General features: G+C 41.4%; 1 protein-coding gene across 2 annotated transcripts; it reads left to right on the plus strand.

The window, feature by feature from the left end:
- The first annotated feature begins 1,980 nt into the window (after nt 1-1,980).
- YWHAG (tyrosine 3-monooxygenase/tryptophan 5-monooxygenase activation protein gamma) lies at nt 1,981-25,596 on the plus strand. 2 transcript variants are annotated; one of them, XM_070412754.1, is made up of 3 exons: nt 1,981-2,264; nt 21,710-22,376; nt 25,153-25,596. In XM_070412754.1, exons 1-2 carry the CDS (start codon nt 2,178-2,180, stop codon nt 22,364-22,366), a joined length of 744 nt encoding a protein of 247 aa, XP_070268855.1. In that variant the 5' UTR covers nt 1,981-2,177; the 3' UTR covers nt 22,367-22,376; nt 25,153-25,596. The 2 variants fall into 2 exon arrangements, with proteins under 2 accessions (XP_070268855.1, XP_070268854.1); XM_070412753.1 differs by lacking the exon at nt 25,153-25,596 and having other exon boundaries at nt 21,710-25,097.
- The last annotated feature ends 19 nt before the right edge of the window (nt 25,597-25,615 follow it).

Consider the following 25,615-nt stretch of genomic DNA (forward strand, 5'->3'; position numbering starts at 1 on the left):
TCTCACAGGTTTTCTATGTTTCAGAATAAAGATTTCACTCCCTTGCCTGCCATTCAGGGCTCCCCATGTTTTGGCTCCCGACTCCATCCCTAGCCCAACTATCCATCACTATAGGCAACAAAAACTGGATTCTTTGTCTATCAATATATGTGTAAGGGAGGAACCTGCCTCTGAGTTTTTTTGCCTGTGCCCTCTGCGTGCTCTCAAATCCTATGTGTCCTTTAAGAGCTGAGTTGGAAATGTTACCAACCTCCCTGGAGAAGCTTTTCAGAATCTATTCCTATCCAGCCCAAAATAATTTTTGGGGGGGGGGGGGGCAAAATAATAATAATTATTATTATAATAAAAGTTAGGCCTTGGCTGGTGTGGCTCAGTTGGTTGAGCATCTTCCCATGCACCAAAGGATCACCAGTTCAATTCCCGGTCAGGGCATACGCCCTGGTTTAGGATTTGATCCTGTGCAGAAGGCAATCAATCAATGTTTCTGTTGCAAGGATGTTTCTCCCTCTCTCCCTTCCGCTCTTTCTGAAATAAATTTAAACACACACACAACACATTCCAAATTCTTGAGGGCAGGGTTCCATGCCCTCTCCCCCTAGCATCTAGCATAGAGCCTGGAATATTCCCTCAGAGACACTCCTTCATTCTAGGTTCTCATACACACTTAACATCCCTTACTTTATATTTTTACTCCTTATCACTTTCTAACATACTCTACATACAGGGGTGGGCAAAGGTAGGTTTACAGTTTGAGTACATGAGTTTATTCTTGTATTATTATTATTTTATTATTTATTTGTACAACTGTAGATATATTTTCGCCCACCTGTACTTATATCCTACCTATTTTCTTGCGTAGGGTGTTGTTGTTGTTGTTGTTTTTGTTGTTCACTGCTGTACCCCATTGCTTAGGACAGTGCTGGAACACAGTAAGTGCTCAATATCTGCTGAATAAATGAAGTAAATAAAATGTGCAGTCAAAACTACGGGCTGTATGAGCTACATGGAATGTCAAAAAGGGAAGCATATGAGCAAGAATGTGTCAGCTTGACCTCAGTGTGTATGCCCTAGGGTGGAGAGGATTGGTTAACTCCAGACACAACCCAGTGATAAGCAGACAGGAGGCTCTTACTAACAGAATCTGTAACACTCCATCCTGGAGAGGAAGGAGGGCTTCCCAGGGGTCAGCCGGCAGACAGCTGCATCCTTTCTATAAATTAACCAGTATGCCTGGCCAATATTTATCCTTTCATGTTTTCACCTCATCAGATCCAAAAACCTCAAGGTGAGTTGGGGAACTGGAATCTTGTGAGGGAGGGTAACAGTTTAGCTCCTTAATTCACCTACCCCAGGGGAGGGCATTACCTTGACAGTTTGGATCTACAGTAGACGAGCCCCCTTACCGGTGAACCACCTTGGCCAGCTACTTGACCTCGAAAACCAGGCCCGGGGTTGAGGCCCTGGCTCTTCACCTTTGTAATTTCCTGGAGAATATGGGGCGGGGCCGTGAATCAGCACTAGCTCGGGCTGAAGCAGCCTTCGTCCCCACCAGGGGTCCCCAGCGGCCGCGGAATTATAGCCCATCCTCTCCCTGCGGTTGCGCGCTATGACCACTGGGAGATGTAGTGTTGACCGCCCCTTTGTCCTTGATCTCTCCAATGTATCACCTCGACGGTGGATGAACTACAACTCCCAGGGGCCCCCAGGCGCCGGGGGCCTGGTAGGGCGGGGACCTGATGGGGGAGGCGGGGAGGCATCTGGAGAAGCTGGGGCGCTGGAACCGGGGTGCAGTGAAGAACCGCGGGTGTTGAGAGGCTGAGAGGAAGGAAGGGACACCCTAAAGGCGGCGGCGAGCTGATTTGGGGGCGGGAAGCCCGAGAAGCGGAAGAGCTGGGGCGGAGCCTGGCGGGGTGCGTGAGTGGGCGGGCCCTGTGCGTCACGCGGCGTGGGCGGGACCGCAGGGGGTTGTCCGTCCGCGGCACGCACTGCAGTCGCAGCCGCTTCACGCCCGTTCCCGCGGTTGCAACTCGAGCTGCAGCCTTCGCGCCGCCTTCATCCCCTCAGTCACCCGCTGCGTGGTCGGCCCCTCCGGCACACGGCTCCAGCCGCCGCGCAGCTGCCTTCTGAGCCCTCAGGCCTCCCCGGTTTTCTCGCCCGGCCCGACTCAGCCCGCGAAGATGGTGGATCGCGAGCAACTGGTGCAGAAAGCCCGGCTGGCCGAGCAGGCGGAGCGCTACGACGACATGGCCGCGGCCATGAAGAACGTGAGTTCCTCCTCCCCTCCCCCGCATCGCCCCAACCCCTTCGCAGACGCGTGGACGACCCGTGGATTAGTCGCCTGTGGCGACTGCAGGGCCTTCTCGCTCGCTGAGCGGACCGGGGAGGGTCCCGATAGCGAATGGGGACCCGGATTGTGACGCGGCCTCTCCCGGAGTGTCCCCCAGGCCCGATGGCGCGGCCTTCTAGGACCCTCCCCGGGCTAGGGCGGGGTTTGCGGGGCTGATCTCTGAAGTGGGGTCTCTGCCCCCTGCGTCTCCAGGACTGCTGGGGGCCTGCGCGGGGGTCTTGCGCATCCTTTGTGCCCCACTTCCCCTCCTCCCAGCCTTGGCGTGGGGGCGGGGGACCGCATGGATGCGGTTCCTCTTTCTCTCCCTGGTGTCTGGGCGGCGCCTCTCGCGTTCACTCGGCTCGGCTCCGGGTTTCTTAACATCTTCCCCTCTTCCTCCCCCTCCTCCTCCCCATCTTCCCCGCCGCCCCTCCCGACAGATCCCGTAGAACCTCCCTAAGGAAAATGTAGGCTTCCCCGAAAACCCGGGCTCAGTGGTGCAGAATCGAAACCTTCCCCACGTTTTTAACAAAAGCATCCTTCTCCATTTCCCCAAGCAAAGTCCTCGCGCTGTTAGGAAGGGGGGAACGATTGTTCTCGACATGTCATCTCCATTTTTTCCTAATGTTTTGTATTGAAAACGGTAGGTATTGTCTTTAAAATAAAGGTTGTGAATTTATCTGACTGGTTCAATTTGTGACATATGCTGTTCGTTTTTTTTTAAATACAGGCACACATCTGTTGAAATTCCTATTAAGTCGAAAAAAAATATTCTCTCTAAACCTGTTATTGCAAACAAAGCGGTGGTGGGAGGCAGTATCAAGTCATTCCAGAAGATTCTGCATTTGTCATATTGCAGAGAGCCTAGACTGGGTGGAGGCTGGGAGGAGTTATTTTAAATGGGAAAAAGTGTTTTTTTAAAATTTCTTTGTTTTGTTAGATACATCTAAGGCTTACACAGAACACACAAGCTAGCACACCTTCATGCTAATGAAAAGGGAATACTGATCTCCAGTTGTCTGCAGATTCCTGCCTGTGTTGCACCATTTTGTCAGTAACACTACGTTTATCTAATGGGCTGTCAACGAATTTGATATTAGAGGAGGGGGAAGGTATTGAGCATTATTAAATGAAACATGGAAGATTAATCCAATTAACGATTAGGTCTCCCACTATCTTAATATTTAACTTCCTACCTTACGTAACAAAGACTTTAAAAATGCATCTTTAGTGTGAAGTGGATTTAGATGGGTAGCTTGCATGTTAAAATCTTTTTAACGAAGCAGTATAGGTATTACAGATTACTGAATAACTACGAATTCACAAAAAATAAGCTGGTGCCTTTATATTTAAGTCAGCTTCATGAACAAAATTTTATTTCATTAAGCAAGACAATTGGTTCTGAAAGTGGGAGGACCAATGAATTAATATATTGCCACAGTTGCTATCCTAAAACATTTTAAAGCTCAAATAACAAAAGTTGCATTTTTAATAGTTATAAATATTGGAAATATATTAAGTTCATGTTATTTAGACTCTTCTAGTTTCACAGAAAAGCGAGTGACCTCCCACCTATATCCAAAGCAACCCAGTGATGTCACACAATGACACAGAGGCTGCAATGCACCTAAGGGCTGGTAGGGAGTATGCAAATGGCATTTGTCCAAGGTAATGCAGAAATTAGCAGATAAGCCAGGTGGAATTGAACACTTTATCTTCCTGCAGATGAGGATTAGTGCAAAAAATAATTTTATTTACCCTTACACATGCAGGTCAGTGACCTCTAGATAGGCCTATTCATTTTCCTGTTTCTAGTTTTCTCATAAGAGTGTATAAGACATTTGTATTTTTAAACATTCATCTCACCATTAAAATGGGACAGTGATGGAATAAAGATAGAAATTTTAAACAATATATTTTATGATCATAGTGCAGGAATGGGCTGTATACTTGGGTTTATTGCCTGTTATTAACTTGGCAGGTTTAAAAACCTTAACAAAATATGACTTCCTACTCGGTCATTTTCAGTAAATGTTAGGGAATATTATGTTACAAAACACTCGGTTGGGATTGGAAAAGTTTTCTTTTGCTATATTTATGCTTCTGCTCCTTGATGGAGTTGGAGGAAAAAACACTGTCAAATAAAGCAGACCTCTTTTCAAACCTGTTTACTGTGACTTTGATGAAGTAGGTTTACCTTGAACCTCATTTTCCTCATCTGTAAAATGGGTCAGTACCTACTTGAAAAAGTTGTAAGGATTAAATAAAGGCAGTAGGTGCTCAAAATGGAAACTATTTATAAAACTTTGTGGTTTTGGGTGTTTGTTTTTTTTAATAAAAGTCATCTCATGGAGAATTTGGAAAGTACTGGAAGATAAAAAGAAAATACTCAGTCCTACGCGTTAGAGGGATTTATTTGCATTTAATGAAATTATTCTAGTAATAGCACTGTTGGGATCTGTGCAGAGTGGTAGTTGTGTGTGGATAACCAGGCTAGAAATAATATGCAGTATTTTGGACAGGAGGAAAAAGGGAAATTTAGTCTTCTAAGACAAATGTGCAGTCTTGCATTTAAGAAGACAATGAACACCTAAATGTTTCCTACTGATAAGACAATGCTGTCTTGTCCTTTGGATTTTAATGGCCTGGGAAGTTAATGTTCTAAGTAGGCTACTAGTATTTGCCTGGGGTGGGTGTAGAGAAAAAGGTTCTGGACTACTAATTTCAAGTCACTGGGTTAAGCAGTTTAACTCCTGTGTGTGGGTGGGACATTGATGACAAGAGGCTACCTTAGTTATATTTTTAAGTCTTCCTAGTAGAATTGATAGACTTTAAAATTCTTGCTATCTGAAATACTGTTTTTCCTATTAGCTCTTCCAGGAGGCTAGATCAATAGCCATTATCTCTAATGGAGTAATGACACCTCTGTGGACTCTTCAGAGGTGGAGTTCTGCCAGCCATTATTCTAAGTCATGTGGTTTCAATTGTTCTCTTCTTGGGAGTGGAAAGAATACAGATAACAGTTTGCTTTTTATGTGTTATCCTTCCCAATAACTGAAATGAATGAATGTTAACTGCTTTTTGTAATTATTTAAAAATTATATTGAGATAATGATGTTGCTAAATGTACATCTTCATTAATCTTTTGGATTAACTGCTGACCCTGGGGAGGATTTTATCCCTTAATACTTATTTATTTATTACACCAAACTCTAAATTATTTTTTTTAAAAAGTGGAGAAAATGACCTTGCTTTTTTTTTTTTTTTTTAATTCTTTATTGTTTAAAGTATTACAAATGTCTCCTTTTTCCCCCATCGACCTTGCTTTTATTGAGGTAAAAGTCACATAACAAACTAATCATTTTCTTTTCAAATTTTCTTATTCATTGCTTTTTTAGAGAGAGGGGAAACCAGGGATGAGTGGGGGGCTCTAACTAACTGAACTGTCTTGCCAGGGCACAAATTAACCATTTTCAAGTGTACAATTCAGTAGCGTTTAGTATATTCACAATGTTGTATAACCATCATCTCTAGTTGAAAAAAATGAGAAAATGTTATCTTTAAAAGTGATGATGGTCTGGCTGTCGCTGGCTGCATTTCGAAACATGACTGGTTCAGGAATGTGTCAGTAATGAAGTACAACAGCAAAGCCAGTGGTAATCAGTATCCCTTTGTCTTTGTTTTCTAACTTCTGAACCTTTTCAGCATAAATTTAAAAAAAGTTACAGAGCTTAAAAACTTACCCAAATAAATAAGAAAATTTTACCTGAAATCAGAGTAAACTATTAACTTTGGAGATCATAGAAATTTTACTGGTGGTGCTATGTCTCATTTTCCACCCCAAGGCTGACTTTGTTATAGATGATTTCCCTGTTGTGTGGTAGCAGCCCCCTAATGAACCTATGCATTACTGAGAGTGGTGAGCTATTCAAACGTGGGATTCTTACCTGATGGGATTCCCATAAATAAGATGTTAAATGCAGTGGCTAGATGATTCTAAACCTGCCAGAAGCTTCTTCTCATCCCCATGTCACTAGCCCTAACCCTTTTATTTGGCAGGGCATTTTTCTGTATTTCTACCACATTTCAGGGGATGTGAAAGAAAAGCAAAGACTACTTTATACGTTTAATAGTCAAGGGTGGGTGGGAATTACCACTATATAAACCACTATCTTTTTTTTTTTTTTTTTTTTTTTTTTTTTTTTTATTTTCCTCTTAAAGTATTACAAAGGGTATTACATAAGTATCCTTTTTCCCCCCCCCCGCCCTTGACAAACCACTACCCTCCCTTACCCCCCAGTGTCTTATGTCCATTAGTTATGCTTATATGCATGCATACAAGTCCTTCGGTTGATCTCTTACTCCCCTCCCTCCTGCCCCCCAACTCTCTCTGGCCTTCCCACTGCAGTTTGACAATCAGTTTGAGGCAGCTCTGCCTCTGTATCTATTATTGTTCAAAAGTTTGTAATGGTCTTTATTATCCATGAATGAGTGAGATCATGTGGTATTTTTCCTTCATTGACTGGCTTGTTTCACTTAGCATAATGCTCTCCAGTTCCATCCATGATGTTGCAAATGGTAGGAGTTCCTTCTTTTTAACAGCAGCATAGTATTCCATCGTGTAGATGTACCACAGTTTTCTAATCCATTCATCTACTGATGGGCACTTAGGCTGTTTCCAGATCTTAGCTATGGTGAATTGTGCTGCTATGAACATCTGGGTGCATATATCCTTTCTGATAGGTGTTTCTGGTTTCTTGTAAACCACTATCTTTTGTCTTGTTTTTTAAACTCTTTTTTATTTAAATGTTACGAATTTATGAATTTGAGTAGTTAAGTAAAGTTACATGAAAAGTAATCAACAAAAATTCCCAAAAGAAAACTTTAATTTTTAAGATAAATGGTTAAATAATTGGTCTGGTCCCATGATTTTGCAGAAACAATAAAAATTGTAAATCTTAAAGAGTTTGCATGAGTTTTTCTTCCTTCCTTTTGAAAGAACTGCCCAGCAGGTGTGGCTCAGTTGGTTGAACATCATCTCATGCACCAAGAGGTTGCCAGTTCTATTCCAGTCAGGGCACATACCCGGGTTTTGGGCTTGATCTCCGGTAGGGGGCATATATTAGGCAGCTGATCCATGTTTCTATCTCTTTCTCCCCCTCCCTCTCTCTAAAATCAATAAATATATCTTTTTTCAAAAAATAAATGAACTGCTTAAGTCTAAACTAAATTTTCATCAGCATTTCACTTGTAAGGATGTGTCCCAAAGCAGTAGATTTTTCTTTACCTTGAGTTGAATACTCTTAATGTGCCACAAAGCTTTAGTTGGGTTGTGAACAGGTAAATAGAAATGAGTGTTCTTACATAGATTTTATTTTTTATTTTTTAATAAATCTTTATTGAAAGTATTACATATGTCCCTTTTTTTCCCATTGCCCTCTCCTATCCCCTTCCCCCCAAGCCTTCACCACCCTATTATCTGTGTCTATGGGTTATGCATATACTCATATGAATTCATTGGTTGGTCCCCCCCCTCCCCCATTACATAGATATTAAAATTATTTTATTTTTCAATCACAGCTTACATTTAATATTTTATATTAGTTTTAGGTACACAGCATAGTGGTTAGACAGTCATATACTTAACAGAGTGTTCCCCCAACATTTCTAGTACCCACCTGGCACCATATATAGTTATTACAATATTGACTATATTTTCTATGCTGTATTTTACATCATGACATACATTGATTTTTAGCATGACATTTAAAACATTTCCAAATAAACTCCGGTCTTAGATTCTTGGGAATTGCATCATATTTTTTGGAGAGATCCAAAGCCAGACTTAGTGAGTAGAGCCTAGATGTAGTGTCCTTAATAATTCTGTTACTATAACAGGGTGTCAGAGCTGGGAATATGACAGTGACAGCAATGGGCAGCTGAATATGTAATGACAGTAGTAGCTCAAGAGGAATCCCTTATCTACCCTCCCCCACAGCTGAGTGAAGAGCAGCTGCAGTGGTATAGAGAAGTGAGAGAAGGCTAAGAGGTAAGGAGAGGAAGGCTTTTATGCCCCCATTGCCCTCTCCACCAGGTTTGCTTTGGAAGATCATTGAAATTTCTTTAGCTTTCTGAAAGGAATTATGGCATCATATTTAAATAGCCTCCATCTAGGAAACAAAGTTGCCTATGGTGCCAGTACTTTAAAGATGCAGAGATAAGCTTACATTTTTTTTTTTAACTGAATTGTTTCACTTCAGTACCATTCATTTCAGTATAATGCTCCTTCTGTAGCAGTTTAACATGAAATAGTGAATGAGTATGTCTTTGTAGTGGAGGTCCAGCATGAATAGTAGCTAGGCAAACAGTACCATACTCCCTGCAGTACACTTGTACATTAGGCCTGCCCGGTATGGGTACACTGTCGGGATGGTTGTTATTTCCAAATCATACTTCAGTTTTCACATATGAACTACATCTGGTCTTTTCTAACTACATTTGTATAGTAGAAATAAAAACTCTCAGGTTTAGACACTAGAATTTTTTTCTTCTAGGCTGAAAATGACAATCCAGAAGGGCAAGGAGAACTAACAGGATAGGAGAGGAACAATAGTAAAGAGCATTCTGAGGCAAGCAAAGCAAGTGAGCAGGGAAGGACTATTCTAGAATATCTTAAATTTTGGGATGTTGTGATTTTTCTAAGAGCCTGGTTTTTGGAAGGCTGTCATCAATGGGACTGACTACTGATGATTAAAATGTCTGGCATTTTAAGGGTGCTAGAATTTTTTGGGGGGAAAAGACAAGTATTACCATAATTCCCCATGGTCAGATACTGCCATCATGTCTTTTTCTACAGGTTTAGGCTTGCTTTTGTACATTGTCTTTTTCCTTTAAGATTTCAAGGATATTTTCTTCTGTCATTAGTATTTTCATTGGCTGAATAGTTCTATAGGTGTGTCATAATTTAATTATTTTTTTGTTTAGCATTTAGACTGTCCAAATTTATAAATAAAACTTCCATGGCCTTCAGTCCCCAAGCCGACACTCTATCCACTGAGCCAAACTGGCTAGGGCTATTTTGTTCTTTAGACCCCAGATATAAGTGGAATGAAGGGTCCTGGGTTCGATTCCAGACAAGGACACCTATCTTGGTTACAGGCTCCTGGCCCTGGTTGGGGGCATGCGTGAGGCAACCAATCTATGTGTCTCTCTTACATCGGTGTTTCTGTCTTTCCCTCTCCCTTCCACTGTCTCTAAAAATCAATGGAAAAAATATCGTCAGGTGAGGATTTAAAAAAAAAAAATAGTGTACTAAAAAAAAAACTTCCATGAATATCTTTGTGACTAAAGCTCCCAAACAGTTTAGATATTAGCACAGAGACCCAAAAGAATTGCTGAAAGAATAGCTAAGAATTTTTAAGGATCTTGAAACCATCACAAGTACTAGGTATGATCTCTTCAAAGTTTTGAAAAAATGTAATTGTTGGAGTAGGTTTTATACACACATGGTTCAAAATTCAAGGATGCCCTACCACTCTATCAATAGAAATAAAAGGTTCAAATGGGGGAAAGCTTGACTGCTAGCTTATTTGTGGCAAGTCTCCCTTTTTCTGCTTTCTGGTGATTAGAATGATTGCCTTAAAAAACTAATATGGAGCCCTGGGTAGTGTGTCTCAGTTGGTTGGAGCATCTAGTACAGTGGTTCTCAACCTTGGCTGCACATTAGAATCACCTGGGAATCTTTTTAAACTCCTCATTGAGGATGAGGCCCAGAAATCAGGATTTAAAAAAGATTCCCAGGTGATTCTAATGTGCAGCCAAGGTTGAGAACCACTGATCTAGTACATCAGTAAGGGCACATGCCCAGGTTTCAGGTTCAATCCCTTGTGTGCCGGAGGCAACTGATCTATGTCCTGTCCTTCCCCCTCCCCCCATCAATAAAAATTTTAAGGAAAAAGCAATGTAGAAACCTTAAAGTATATACAAAATAAAGGTGAATTGGTATAATATGCCTTCATATAACCAGGTTCATTATTTGTCAGCACATTGGCCAATACTGTACCTACATACTTCCCTAACTCTTGCAGCCCATTTGGGGTTTACCATCTTGGAACATGGCTTTTTATCAAACTAAAATTACTCCTATTTGCCACAAATGCTCAGATTACCAGCAAGATTTCTACATTCAAATTTGGCAACTGAAAAGTATAGTTTCTTGCTTGAAGCATTTAATCCAGATGGCAGATAATTTAATTTTTCCTTGATTTTTAAGAAGAGTGCTTCCTTAAGTTGACATCAAGTGCTTCTTACCCTCAGCTTTTACGCTCAAGAGGGGTTGGTTGAAAGGCTGGGTGGGTCACTAACTGTGTTAATCTTGGGGAAAAATACTTCATTTCTCTGCATCACGTATAATGTCCCACTGTATGGTAGTTGTGAAAAGATCATAGGACTTGGTGGTGTCAGAAAAACTCAGGTGCTCAGCTAGCTTTCCTCTCATCTCAGACCTTGGGTGTGGCCTTGAATATGTCATGGAAGTTTCATGACTCTTCTAGAATGTCCCTCTTGCTGGAATGTTTTTCCCTTCTGAAATTTTTATCCAGGGTGACTGCTGTTGGTTTTTAAAAACACAGCTAAAGTTGTTACTTTCTAATTAAAATATTCCCTAAGCTTTTCAGGAATAGTTTTGCTACCTTAAGAATACCTCTGTGACTGATATTGTAACGTGAATAAGCTTGTGTTTCCTCCTCGGGGAGTTTGCATCAGCACAATGTGGTGCAGTGTGACACACATGCAGGATGTTCAATGAATGCTTGATGAATTACCTGCTAAGGAGTAGCTTTTAAGTATATTTTCCTTGCCATCAGACTCAGCATAGTCTCACTGGTGGCTATGGTTTATTACAGTGGAAAGATACAAAGCTAGATTGGCACAGGGAAAAAAATGCTTAGGGTGAAGATCAGAGTAAATCAGGCGCAAGCTTTCAAGGGTTCTCAGAGTCACACAGGAAGGACATATGTCTGAAATGTATAACGAGGAAACTTTTTTTTTGTTAATCCTTACCTGAGGGTATTTTTTCCATTGATTTTCAGAGAGAGAGGAGAGAGAGATGAGAGAGACACATTGATTGACTCCCACACATTCCCCAAGCAGGGCTATGGATCGAACCTTCAACCCAGGTTCATACCTTTGATTGGGAATTGAACCCACGACCCTTTGGTGCCCAAGGATAGAGCCTGCAACCTGGCTATGTGCCCTGACTGGGAATCAAACCATGACCTCCTGGTTCATTGGTCGCCGCTCAACCCCTGAGCCACAGAGGCTGGGCCCAAGGAAACTCTTGAGACTCAGTGCCCAACAGTTGTATTGGGGCTGGTCACATAAGGCGCTCTCGGCCCATCACATAGCAAAATTTGAGACTTCGAGAAGGAAAACAGGTGTTTAAAGTAAATCACATTATTTGCACAGTTTAGGGACAGTGAGCCATTCTTATCGGGAATGGTGGGAACTCTTCTAAAATCCAAGTTCTCAGATGCCAGCCAAAGGTCAGTTTTGCAAGTAGACCTTTCTAAAGATAGCAGTCTTGAGCTTATCTTGTTTACTCTTTTCTGCACAGAAAAGTTTAAGGTATTTTACTCTGATATGAGGAAACAGGTCATCTCCAGACTACATGATTAATTGTATTCAAGCAGAACAGAGTCACATTTATTTACAATGGTTATTTCACTGCCCACACAGTATATAGACACCATGTTCATTACATACACACTGTCATGTCATCTTATTTCTTCTTCTGTTTTTAGTGTAGGGTGTTCATATGTAGTAGTCACTGCATTTACCTTTTTCATGGCTTCTTGGCCCTTTCAGGTGATAGTATTCCAAACCTAGGAGGACAAAAAAATGCATGAAGGGGCCAAATATTATACCTAGTGTCTAATAGCTTTTTTGTTTTGTTTTTAAACTCACTAAAAAGAGCAGTTTTAGGCTCACAGTGAAATTGAGTGGAAAGTGGAGTTCTCATATACCCTCACAGCCTTTTCCCCCCTTTCAGCATCCAAGTGGTACATTTACAATTAGTGTACCTACATGACATGTCATTATCACCTCAAAGTCCATAATTTACATTAGGATTCACTCGGTAGTGTCCATTCAAGTTTATAATGACATGTATCATACAGAATAGTTTCACTGCCCTACAAGTCTTTTTTTTCTCCTATCTTATTTTTTTAATGTTAACTTCAGTTCTTTGTGGAGATTTTCAGCTTTCTTAAATGTGTTTTATGTTTACCACCATAACTGCTATTTTGTAGCATCTACACTAGATTCTGCAAGATATAGAAATACATTTTAAATGTAGTAAGTTAATTTAAGAAGATTAAACATTTAAAGTTGTATTCGCTATGGTTTAAGGTGTTCTTGATGTGATGGGTAAGTTGAATTTGTGAATGACTTAGTGCTTTAAGACTTAGGGTCAGAAAGCCATCTAAATACCTTTCCATAATCTCAGGGGTTGTTAATCTTAGAAAAGAGTTCTCTCCTCAATTCTTAGGGAAGAACAGTTGACACTAATTAACTAATATTTAATTCCTTAGTTTCTGGGATTTGGGGAGTTATATTTCTTAAACTGTTGGTGAGAATAACAGATTTCTCTAGCCTTTTTATTCATAGCTCTTTTTAAAAAACTATATTTTTTTATTGATTTCAGAGAGGAAGGGAGAGGAGAGAGAAACATCAATGATGAGAGAGGATCATTGATAGGCTGCCCCCGGCATGCCCCACATTGGAGACTGAGCCTGCAATCCGAGCATGTGCCCTGATGGGGAATCAAACTGGGATCTCCTGGTTCACAGGTCAACGCTCAACTACTGAGTTACGCGGGCCGGGCTACTCATAGCTCTTTATCTTCAACTCACTAAAAGAACTTTGAACTTTAGCTACTGTTGTAAGAGTTGAGACGAGAGGAGCCTCAATTTTGTTTTTAAGCAGAACATACAAGCTTTCCACATTTTCCAATACCCATGACAGTAAATTTGGGGACCATATTTGTAAATGCTGCATTCTTATAAACAATTCAATAACTGTTTTGAAAAACATTACTTCCCTTCCCAAATGATGCATATCTCACGAGTTCCCACATTGAATAGTTTTTGGACACAGGGAATTTTTTTGTCCTTTTAAAAAATTAACTAGTATCTTTTGATCGTTAAAAGTAGTATAGTTGTGATCTTTATTTTAATGTAAAAGTCATTCTCATACAAGTCATTTTGAACTTAAGGATTTTTCAAAATTCTGACTTAAGGTTTTTAGAGAAACCTTGCTTTCCTTTGAACAGACTTTTTTAGAGTTAAAGGCTGTTGCCTCTGATTTAGTTTCTCAGTGGCAGAGAACATCTGAGTATGTTCCAAATGTGGTTGAGTTACTGTATCTAAAGGTGATATTGTTATTTCATAATCTCCATGTTCCAGTTTGTCTAAGGCAACTAGACAAACTTTACATGTGCACGAATTGCTACCTTTGGATTCTGCAACCAAATTTTATTTTCAGTATGAGAGCTAATGGTATATAGATTACTGGTTAGGTAATTTGAGCTTTAAATAGTTGCTAGCTCTTGAAATAAGGGTAGCATGATTTAGGGGAAAGGCCAGGGACTCTGTCTCAATGGCCTTAGGACCTCTGGTCCTCCTTGCATGGAAGACATTTATCAGGTTGCACTAGAGACAGTTAGTCTTCTGTATCTGCACACTCAGTGAATATAGGCTAGAGTCCTGTGGTATGTTGGCCCAAGGCCTACAGAAAGCCAGTCTGGGGAATTTTTCTAGATATATGATACTAAAGTTTATGGAAAGAAAGTCGTGTAAGGTAGATAAGGAAGTTTCAGCTTAGAATAGAGCACAGGATAAAATGGAGAAGAGATACTTGATATAGGAAGATAAGTTTGGAGATTAAGAAATTTAGAGGCTTCCTAGGTGAGAATTAAAATGAAGGAAAATTGCCCTAACCGGTTTGGCTCAGTGGATGGAGTGTCGGCCTGCAGACTGAAAGGTCCCAGGTTCGATTCCAGTCAAGGGCATGTACCTTGGTTGCAGGCACATCCCCAATGGGAGGTGTGTAGGAGGCAGCTGATCGATGTTTCTCTCTCATCGATGTTTCTAACTCTCTATCCCTCTCCCTTCCTCTCTGTAAAAAAAAATAATAATACAATATATTTTTTAAAAAGATTTAAAATGAAGGAAAATTATTCAAGTTATTCTCTAAAGTAATTGCTCACATCTCTATAGCACTTGACTGTGTCAAGAGGAGTTTATATCTTTCATCTGATACACCCTTATAATAACCTTATGAAACAGGCAGAGGCCTCTGTTTTACAGATAATCAGACTGAGGCCAGTAAGATGACATATCTTGCTCCCAAGGTCACTTAGTAAATGGTGAGACTGGGAAAACTCCAGTCTTCTGGGATATTGGAACATACATATCAGAAATCAACAGGAATAGCAATGGCCTGAGGCTAAGAATAGTGTCTCCAAAGCCTAGAATATATAAAGAATTGGATGTGAGCCCTGACCAGTTTGGCTCAGTGGATGGAGCGTTGGCCTGCGGACTCTAGGGTCCCAGGTTCGATTCCAGTCAAGGGCATGTACCTTGGTTGCAGGCACATACCCAGTGGGGGGTGTGCAGTAGGCGGCTGATCGATGTTTCTCTCTCATCGATGTTTCTAACTCTATCCCTCTCCCTTCCTCTCTGTAAAAAATCAATAAAATATATATTTTTTAAAAAAGAATTGGATGTGAGATGACAAGCCTCCTTATTCAGGAGAAGGGGTGTTTCTATAAGGGGATGTGGTAGGGGGTCATGGAGCAGAAAGCACCTCTGTCCTGGTTTCCTTCTGCTTTGAAGTCCAGTATACCAAACCCAATCTCCCACTCTGTGGTCTGTAGCACTTAGGTCATGTCTGGTAGAGGTACTGGTGTTCTCTAGCATTATAATGGAGAATTAGTAATGCATAGTAAGAGGTTAACATAAAAACTGATCAGTTTAGTAAATATTTGTATATTACTTGCTGGATATTGTGAAAATTAGCAAAGCATGATTCATTTAAAGGATGAGTTACAATAAACTAATAAGAATGATTTGGTTTACATTTTGATTTAATTATTTTTGAGAGATACTATTTAAAAATTTTTTAAATATGTTTTTATTGATTTCAGGGAGAGGAAGAGAAGGATAGACACATCAGTGATGAGAGAGAATCATTGATTGGCTGCCTCCTGCATGCCCCCTACTGGAGATCATCAAGCCTGCAACTTGGGCATGTGTCCTGACAGGGAATCGAACAGTGACTTCCTGGTTCATGGGTTGGCACTCAACCACTGAGCCACACCAGCTGGGCCTGAGAGATGCTATTTAAATTACACAACAAGTTTCAATAAGCTTAGCCCTCCCCCACCCCAACCCCTTTATAAAAGTGTAAATGATTCATTCATAGAAAACAAGTCTCTTGGCATCCCAGCAGAACCCCCTCCCCTCCATAGTTTAACAGATCTTTTTGGATTATATCCACCCTACCCTTCACATCTGTAAGTAATATGTTGTTGTATAAATGCTATGGTTGAGCTACACAGGAAACAGTGAGGCCTCTAGAGAGTAGCCAGTTTTAACTAGGGGTGGAAGGAGAGATGGGGAAGATTTCATAGGGGACATTAGTATAAACTTGGTTCTTAATAATTGTGTAAGTGTTTTCCAGACAGGAACACTGGAAAATAGTCTAGGCAGGGGCAGAAGTATGAAGTGTTTTGCAATTAATGTTACAGCTGGAGCACAGGCACATGAGAGGGTCAGGCAAGGGAACCGCCTAATCTGCTGTAAAACTTAGGAAATAGTGAATGATCTGAGTTTCTTGATGTTGTGATTGACTTAGTATACACCAGTTTAGATATGATAGTTAACTAGACAAATAAAAATGTAACTTCATGCCCTAGCCGGTTTGGCTCAGTGGATAGAGTGTCAGCCTGTGGACTGAAAGGTCCTGGGTTTGATTCCGGTCAAGGGCACATACCCAGATTGTGAGCTCAATCCCCAGTGTGGGGCATGCAGGGGGCAGCCAATCAATGATTCTCTCTCATCATTGATGTTTCCATCTCTCTCCTCTCCCTTCCTTTCTGAAATCAATAAAAATATATATTTTTTTAAAATGTAACCTTAGAATAGGAATTAAAAGTAAGACTTCTGCCCCTGTAAAATTTTCTGTTTCATATGGTTGTCAGACACTTGATACTCTATATGGATGGCTCTGATGTAACAGAAATCAAATTATATAAATTAAATGTAGTATTAGTAATTTGATTTAATTTCTTTATTATATTAGTTTCAAGTGTACAACATAATGGTTAGACATTTATGTAACATGAAATTATCCAAAGTTAATAAAATCTAGTACCCACCTGACACCATACATAGTTATTATAATATTATTGACTATATTACCTATGCTTTACTTTCCATCCTCATGAATATTTTGTAACTGCCAATTGGTGCATCTTAATCCCATCATCTTTTTAAGCCAGCCCTTTAATCCCCCTTCCATCTGACAACTATGTACTGTAGTTATTTCCACTTTATTATTTATAATATTGTTCTCTTTTTCTTAAGTCTTAAACATTTCTTGTAAGACTGTTTTGGTGGTGATGAACTCCTTCAGCTTTTTCTTGTCTGAGAAGCTCTTTATCTCTCCTTTGATTCTAAATGATAGCCTTGCTCTGGTCGCCATTACTTTGAATATTTCTGGCCAATCCTGTCTGGTCTACAAAGTTTGTGTTGAGAAATCAGCTGACAATCTTATGGGAGCTCCTTTGCACATAACTATCTGCTTTTCTTCTGGTACTTGTAAGACTTTCTTGTTGTCTTTGACCTTTGGTATTTTAATTATGATGTGTCTTGGTGTGGGCTTCTTTGGGTTCATTTTGTTTAGGACTCTCTGGTCTTATTTGTCTATTTCCTTTACCAGGTTAGGGAAGATTTATTATTATTTCTGTCACTTTCTGCAAATAGGTTTATAATCCCTTGCTTTCTCTTCTCCTTCTGGTACCCGATTAATGTGGATTTTGTTACTTTTTCTTTTAGTATAATTTTATTGATTTCAGAGAGGAAGGGGAAGGAGAGAGAGATAGAAACATCAGTGATGAGAGAGAATCATTGACCGGCTGCCTCCTGCATTCCCCGCACTGGGGATTGAGCCCACAACCTGGGTATGTGCCATTGACTGGAATCGAGCCCAGGACCCCTCAGTCCACAGGCCGATGCTCTATCCACTGAGCCAAATCAGCTAGGGCAGATTTTGTTACTCTTGATATTGTTCCATAGGCCCCTTAAACTAGCCTTATTATTATTATTTTTTTTTAAATCTCTGACTGGTTTTTAAAAATGGTTTCTGTCTCTTGTGTAAGTTTTCATGGAGTTTATTCTCCTAAGTTCCTTGAGCATCCTTATAACCAATGTTTTGAACTCTATCTGGTAGATTGCTTGCCTCCATTTCGTTTAGTTATTTTTCTGGTGTTTTGTTTTGTTCTTTCAAAGTATTAGGTAGATCTGCTACATCTCCTAGTCTTGGTGGAGTGGCCTTATGTAGTAATTGTCCTCTGTGAGACCCAGTCTCCCTGTTAACCTGAGCTGGGTGCTCCAGGGGTGTCCCTTATGTAGGTTGTGTGTATCCTCCTATTGTAGTTGAGCCTTGATTGCAATTGGCAGGTTGGTGGGATTGACCCTCAGGCTAACCAGCTGTGAGGACTGGCCATGACTACAGCAAACAAGCTGTTTTATAAAAACTGACCCTACAGAGTGGATTTCACCTTGGCAGGGCTCTGGTGCCTGCTAAGTTCACCCTTTGGGTGTGTCATTTATGGAGCTAATTGGGTGGTTCTCTGGTATGGTCTGAAGCCAGCCAGGCATGTTGGTTCTGGGAGTGGCTCTGGTATAGGCCAAATTCAGCTACTGCCTATGCCTGGCCTAGAGCCACCTGGTAGGCGCTACAGAATAATCTGTGGTTGGTAGCTTGGAGGTACCTGGAAGAGAGGCTATGCTATGAACCAAGGCCAGCTGCCACTAGAGCCAGGTGCCACTCAGCAGGAGATACAGGGCATGCTGAGGCCAACTACTGTTTGTTTGAGGTTTATAGACCTTTGAGAGGTGTTTTTTTTTAAATCCTCACCCAAGGACAGGAAGGGCGGGGGGAGAGGGGCGGAGAGAGAGAGAAACATTGATGTGAGAAACATTGTTTGGTTGCCTTCCGCACGTGTCCCAACCAGGGATTGAACCTGCAACCCAGGCATGTGCCCTGACTGGGCATCGAACTGGCATGCTTTGGTGCACAGAATGATGTTCAACCAACTGAGCCACTCCAGCTGGGTGACCTTTGAGGGATTTTAGGACAGTCCAAAGCTTGAGCCAGGTCCAGTAGGAACAGTCTGTGAAAGAGGCTCAGGCTAGTGTATGAGGTCTCAAATAATCATCAGGTTGAGGCCAGCAAGTGATATTAGCTAGTTGGATGGAGACAGATTAGGTGCCTACCTGGGAGGGCTCAGCAAAAGAACAGTGGCACCTGCCAGCATTTTGTCCAGGCCAGAGCTGCTCCTCCATCCCAGACAATTCAGTTGTTTTCCATATGTCCTGGCGCTTTTGAGCTGCTGCCCCAGTACTGGAGCTCAGAGCGAGAAAGTGTGTTAGCGAGTAAGTCCATGCCAGACCTTTTAAGAGGAACATCTGGGACTCCAGTAGCCCTTCATCTCACCTCAACTAAATCCCCACTGATTTTTACAGCCACAGATTATGGGGCTGGGACCCCTTGCTTTTCAGGGAGACCTCTGCAGTCAAGATATCCCTCTGGCCCTAAATGGTTTGACTCAGTGGATAGAGCGTCAGCCTGTGGACTGAAGGGTCCCAGGTTCGATTCTGGTCAAGGGCATGTACCTTGGTTGCGGGCACATCCCCAGTAGGTGGTGTGCAGGAGGCAGCTGATTGATGTTTCTCTCTCATCAATGTTTCTAACTCTCTATCCCTCTCCCTTCCTCTCTGTAAAAAATCAATAAAATATATATTTTTAAAAAAGATATCCCTCTGGATATTTTTTTAATTTTATTTACTTATTTATATATATTTTTAGAGAGTGGATGAAACAGATAGAGAAACATCGTTGTGAGAGAGACACATCTATTGGTTGCCTCCCGCATGTGCCCTGAAGAGATTGAGCCTGCAACCGAAGTATGTGCCTTTGACCAGAATTAAACCCAGGATCATTTAGTCCATGGGCCGACTCTCTATGCACTGAGCCTAACCGTCTAGGGCTCCCTCTGGATTCTTAATATAGGTTGTAATTTTGTCACAGTATAGGTTGTAATTTTGATGTGGTCATGGGAGGAGGTGAGCACCGCATTCATTTACTCTGCCATCCTGACCAGAGTTCTCAGTGTGCTATTGCTTTAGTTTTCTCAAGGCAATTAGTCTTTGGGATGGTGAAGACCTTTTAGAAAGGCACATATTGAAAAAAGCATTAATTCCTATTGGCCACCTCAGTTCAAAAGTACTTTGTTCACCTCTCCACTCTTTTGTATTGCTAATTGTATTCAGTCAAACACTATAACAAATATGTGTTCCCCAAGTTTCTAAAATCTCAGTCCCATATCCCCAATTTTGACTAACTTTCTGAGGTTTATAATTCATGATCTTAACACAAGAGCAGAAAAGCCTCCTTCTTTCTCAAAAGTCTGCTTGAAGTTGACTCTATATTCTCAACCAATACTCAAAATATTCCCACCCAGAAGTTTAGCAGACAGGGCAATATTAGAAAAAAGCTGTTATTCTGTTCTTAAGAGAACAGAATCCTAATTTATAAAAACCCAGGGTCCGTAACATCCAAAATGACCAAAGGCTCGACCCACTGGAAGTTACTACAGGTGCCCTGACCAAGCACTGACTGCCGAGGGGGCTGCGGATCAGGCCTGGAGAGAAAAGCAGAGTCTGATCCGTAGCCTCCCTGGCAGCTGTAGATTAGCACTTGCCCCTCTCTTTCACTCAGGGCCTGGCTAGCAGCCACACCTCTTTCTCTTGGGTCTCCGCTGGGGCTGCTGATGAGCCCCGCCTCTCTGATCAGGCCCGTTCATAGGCCGGAGATGCTGACTGGCATAGAAACTGACCAATCAGAACCAAATCTGGGTGAAGTGTGAGGAGCCAATAGCTGCATAGGAGGCGGAGCTTTTGATACTGACTGGCATAGAAACCGACCAATCAGAACCTAATCTGGGTGAACTGCGAAGGCAGAACCTAAGGTGGGGGCTGAGGAGGGGTTTTAAGGGCAACAGCTGTTTGGTATAAGGTGTAAGAAAGTGGTTCAATTTTTTAATGACCAGTTTGGCAGTATAGTGCATATAGCTGGCTATCAGTCCAGATATAGGGATTATGTATTTTTGTCTGCCAAGAGCATCTTCTGACGAAAAAGGCCCCCCCCCCCCCCCCATTTAAGCAGTCCTATCCTATATAATCTGTACTAAAAGGGTAATATGCTAATTAGACCAGGTCGACCAGCCATCTTCCTGACAAAGCCATGGTGGTGGGTCCAAGGCAGAGGCTGTTAGGGGTGATCAGGCCAGCAGGGGAGAGCAGTTGGGGGCGAGATCAGGCCGGCAGGAGAGGGCAGTTGGGGGCAAGATCAGGCCGCAGGGGAGGTCAGTTAGGGGTGATCAGGCAGGCAGAGGCAGTTGGGGGCGAGATTAGGCCGGCAGGGGAGGGCTGTTAGGGGCAATCAGGCAGGCAGGCGAGCGGTTAGGAGCCAGTGGTCCCAGATTGCAAGAGGGCTGTCCGACCACCGGTGGTCAGACATCCCCCAAGGGGTCCCCGATTGGAGAGGGTGCAGGCTGGGCTGAGGGAACACACACACACACACACACACACACACCCCGCCGTGCACAAATTACGTGCACCAGGACACTAGTGGTATATAAGAGGTATATAAGCCACCTATACTAGAATTCCCTATGATTGGTGTGTATGTAGTGTTACATGAAAGAACTGTTGACCTTTTGCAATTTAGATAAAAATTTGATTTGTCATCTAATAGCTAGACTTGACAGTTCTTCATGGAACAGCTATGTGATAAGTATGTGTCCTTTTATAGGTGTGAAGCAGAGATTCAGGCACCATTGACCCAGTTGCAATTTTTTTTTTTTTACTATTGATCTTTCCACCTCCATCTCCCTTCCATATACCCATACAGCCTGATAACTTCTCTATTAATCATTTTAATCATCTAATGGATGTTTATGTTTTAGCTGTATATGGTTAAGATTAACCCAACTGACATCTGTACCATAACAACTCTTTATTCTTTTCCTCTTAATAGGTGACAGAGCTGAATGAACCACTATCCAATGAAGAAAGAAACCTTCTTTCTGTGGCCTACAAGAATGTAGTTGGGGCACGCCGTTCTTCCTGGAGGGTCATTAGTAGCATTGAGCAGAAGACTTCTGCAGATGGTAATGAGAAGAAGATAGAGATGGTCCGTGCTTATCGTGAAAAAATAGAGAAGGAGTTGGAAGCTGTATGTCAGGATGTGCTGAGCCTGCTAGATAACTACCTGATCAAGAATTGCAGTGAGACCCAATATGAGAGCAAAGTGTTTTACCTGAAGATGAAAGGGGACTATTACCGCTACTTGGCTGAAGTAGCCACTGGAGAGAAAAGGGCGACTGTTGTGGAATCATCTGAGAAGGCCTATAGCGAAGCCCATGAGATCAGCAAGGAGCACATGCAGCCTACTCACCCCATTAGATTAGGCCTGGCTCTTAACTACTCGGTTTTCTACTATGAGATCCAGAATGCCCCAGAGCAAGCATGCCACTTGGCCAAGACCGCCTTCGACGATGCCATTGCTGAGCTCGACACTCTCAATGAGGACTCCTACAAGGACTCCACTCTCATCATGCAGCTCCTTCGTGACAACCTAACGCTCTGGACAAGCGATCAGCAAGACGACGATGGTGGAGAAGGCAACAATTAAGGCCCCTCAGGTGGACTGGCAGCGCACGCTGATGCTACTACTGCAGTCTTTATTTTTTTCCCATGAGTTTGGGGGTCGGGTGGGGGAGGGAAAGGGAGGGATGACCTTCCTAGGGAGAAACCCACGACCTGTCCTGTCTTTGATCGCCTCTTTGACATTTTTGCCAAAATACCACTAGTGGAAAGTCAGGCTAGCTGTGCTGGTATTGGAATAGCAGCCTCACACCGGCATATGGACTGTTCTGTAGATTAATGCAAGTGGAGCTGTCTATCTTTAATTTAACTTATTGCTAGATAATAGGATTTTAAAGTGAAAAGAAAACTTCAGTGGAATGGCCCTCATTCAGTAAGTTCTGTGGTTCCAGTAAGGATTTTTATGTACATATGCTCTTGTCTTAAGTTTTGGGTACTTTCTATCTCATCTGTATTAGCTGTGCATTTTTTTCAGGGTGTACTCTACCAGACATGGAATAGTTTAAATCCCAAACTGACAGACTTGGAACATAAGGTATATTTATCCTTATGGTTTTTAGGCCTTGCTAGTTTTCTGAAGTCTCTGATTAGATGACAGTATTAACACTAAATTGCAGTTTACAGTATTTCTACATTACAGCCATATGTAACATCAAGCCATTGACTGTGTATTTTTCTTTGCTAGTTATTTTGGCTTTACATCCTTATTCAGCCATATCCAGGTTGGTGATCTCCTAGTCCAAAGGCTTGCCTGAGAAGCATCAAAGCTACTTTAGGTATTGGTTAATAGGTGCTTGGCAGGTGGCTGTGGGATTTTTATCTTTCTTTCCTCTTAAGTCCACCACAAAAGTTATTAATCACTTTAATAGAAACATTAAACACCACAAAAAATAGAGAAAATTCAGGTCTGTATGTCATTTATTGCATTGATATTTTCAGAGAAATCCTGATTTGTAAGCTGCCACCGCTCCTTCCTCAGGGATTACGCTGCCATTTTGCTCTTCACTTGCGTCTTCCCCACTGTACCTTACGCGGATGCCACTCAGTTGGGTTGAAAAGGTGTGGGTTGTAGAAGCTGGGTGGCCATTTTGAGAAAGTTTGTGGTGCAGTGTGTGAAAATTCAGGTGCTAGAAGCTTACTGGTAGGAAAATCCAAAAGGAAGAGCTCTGTTCATAAACACTCCATCCGGTTCTGGGAGCCTTGTAAGTGTGTCAGTTTTTCCTCCCTGAAAACACTTTTTCCCCAATCAGTTGTTACAGGAAAACAAACTAAAATCATTATCAGATAATAAATACTAAACTCCTATTTGACCAAAACTTTCTCTATATATTTTTTCTCTTTAACAAAAACATGGACATCAGATTCATTTCTTCTGTAATCAGTGCATGTTTTAGAATGGAAGGAAACCACATTGCTATCCTCATAAATTTGTTTTCATTTAGCCTTAGGTCCTCCATTCTCACTTTGGATAAGCCTGTCTGAAAACATGATCTGTTGCATGTGTGTTCAGCCTTTTTTATAAAATCAGTAACTGAATTCCCAAGATAGGTCATGACACCAGACTTGTTTCTTTGTTTTATTTAGGCAAGGAGAGGTATCAGTAATGATTGAGGAAAACTGACACTTGCTTTTGCTAATACCAAAATTGAGCTTAACAATTACAAAATGAATACCTTTAACAGAATCCAGGTGACAGTGACGATTGAATGGTGATGATACTCTGTAACATTGCACAGTTTATCCAGCATGACTTTCCTTAGAAGGTTCCCTTCCTATGCTAGAGTGAAAGTCCCAATTAACTGAATCCTACCAGAAGCTCTGTAAAAGCTCTTTTGCCCTTACAGGGCTCTAAAGTCAATGCCATGGAAGGGAAAAAGATTTGAGGGGGGAGGGTAGGTGGGGCTCTCCTTAATTTATCTTCATGTCCAGTGAGCAGTGTTGTGTCCTTGTAGCATTTGGAAATGATTTACTGGAATTACAAAACCTATATATTTTTTTAAATTTTCAGCTTTGGCTCTGGCTGCTTTTTAGAATAATGCAAGATAAAATCATACCTGAGGGCTAAAAATGAAGAGGAAATGGGAGACTTGATATTTAAGCAGCTTGAATGGTTTCTTTTCTTTTCTTTATTTTTAAAGAAATGCACTTGCCTATGATATTGTCTCTCCAGTGAAATGATTATTCCTCCATTACTCTATTGATACAATATTGTGCATGCTAGTGTTGTATTTCTATAAAGTAGCTTGAAATTTATTAACTTATACTGTAGGTGTTATGTATTCCTATGACAAAAAATTAAGTCTTCAAATTTTTTAAAGTTTTTTTAATTTAAGTTTTCCTTTTGGGGGTAAAGTTTGCTCTACCAAATAGTGATTGTAACAAATTGATCTGTTTTGGATGTTGCTATAGTGACATGCAGTTATATATTTTGTTTTCTTTGGGGGGGGCGGGGCAAAAGAAACACCAGTGTTAGCTTAATCTTAATGTCTGGTGTTTGTCATGGTGAAATTATAACTATTACAGTGTAGGAGAACAATGAATATGTTCTCTGAATGAGCCTTTGTGCTTTTTGTCATGTTATGCAGTGAACTATTTTTAAGGTCTAATCAGTGATTATTTTTCCAACTCCGTGTTTCTCTAAGGAATTATTTCACACACGGACCATTCTTAGCAGTTTTCCTCAGTGATGGAATATCATGAATGTGAGTCATTATGTAGCTGTCGTACATTGAGCAAATAAACTTACAGATCTGACATCAGTGCTACATAGTTTTAAATTATTTAATGAGTTTAAATTTTCCTTTGCTTTTCAAGGTTTGATTGGAGTTGGTATCCTCTCTCTCCCCACTCAAAGAATGAGGTTGGATTCCGGGAAAAGCGCTTACTGGGAATCAGACCTGGGTTTACTGACCTTGAAAAACCATTGCACCTTTTGGACCTTCATTGTTTCTCCTACAAAAAGAGTGCTTTCAACTAGATCTTTGAAGATGGCATACAATTTGTGAGAAGTGCAAAGACCTTAGTTCAATTCACGGCTCCTCTTGATGTTAGGGCAAATGACTAAACTTCTAAGCCTTGGGTGGTGGGGGTTAGGGGTGGGTGTAAGTCTAAAACTGGGTAATGTGCCTGGTTCAGTATCTTTCAGTTAGGTGCCCAGTATTGTTGGAGATCTCATTATGTGTTTGATGAGGTGGTTCTTTGTACTTACAAATGTTTATAAAAATATACTAGAGGCCCGGTGCATGAAATTGTGCATTCGGCGGGGTGGGGGTGGGGG

This window comes from Myotis yumanensis, unplaced genomic scaffold (genome assembly GCF_028538775.1).
Source record: "Myotis yumanensis isolate MYYU_CA2020_CCGP unplaced genomic scaffold, mMyoYum1.0.hap1 SCAF_4, whole genome shotgun sequence".
NCBI lineage: Eukaryota > Metazoa > Chordata > Mammalia > Chiroptera > Vespertilionidae > Myotis > Myotis yumanensis.

Bases quoted from the DNA above. Each gene is read 5' to 3' on its own strand.
- YWHAG (XM_070412754.1), top strand. From the start codon at position 2,178: ATGGTGGATCGCGAGCAACTGGTGCAGAAAGCCCGGCTGGCCGAGCAG. The intron at 2,265-21,709 runs GTGAGTTCCTCC...TCCTCTTAATAG, and splicing joins TGGCCGCGGCCATGAAGAAC to GTGACAGAGCTGAATGAACC.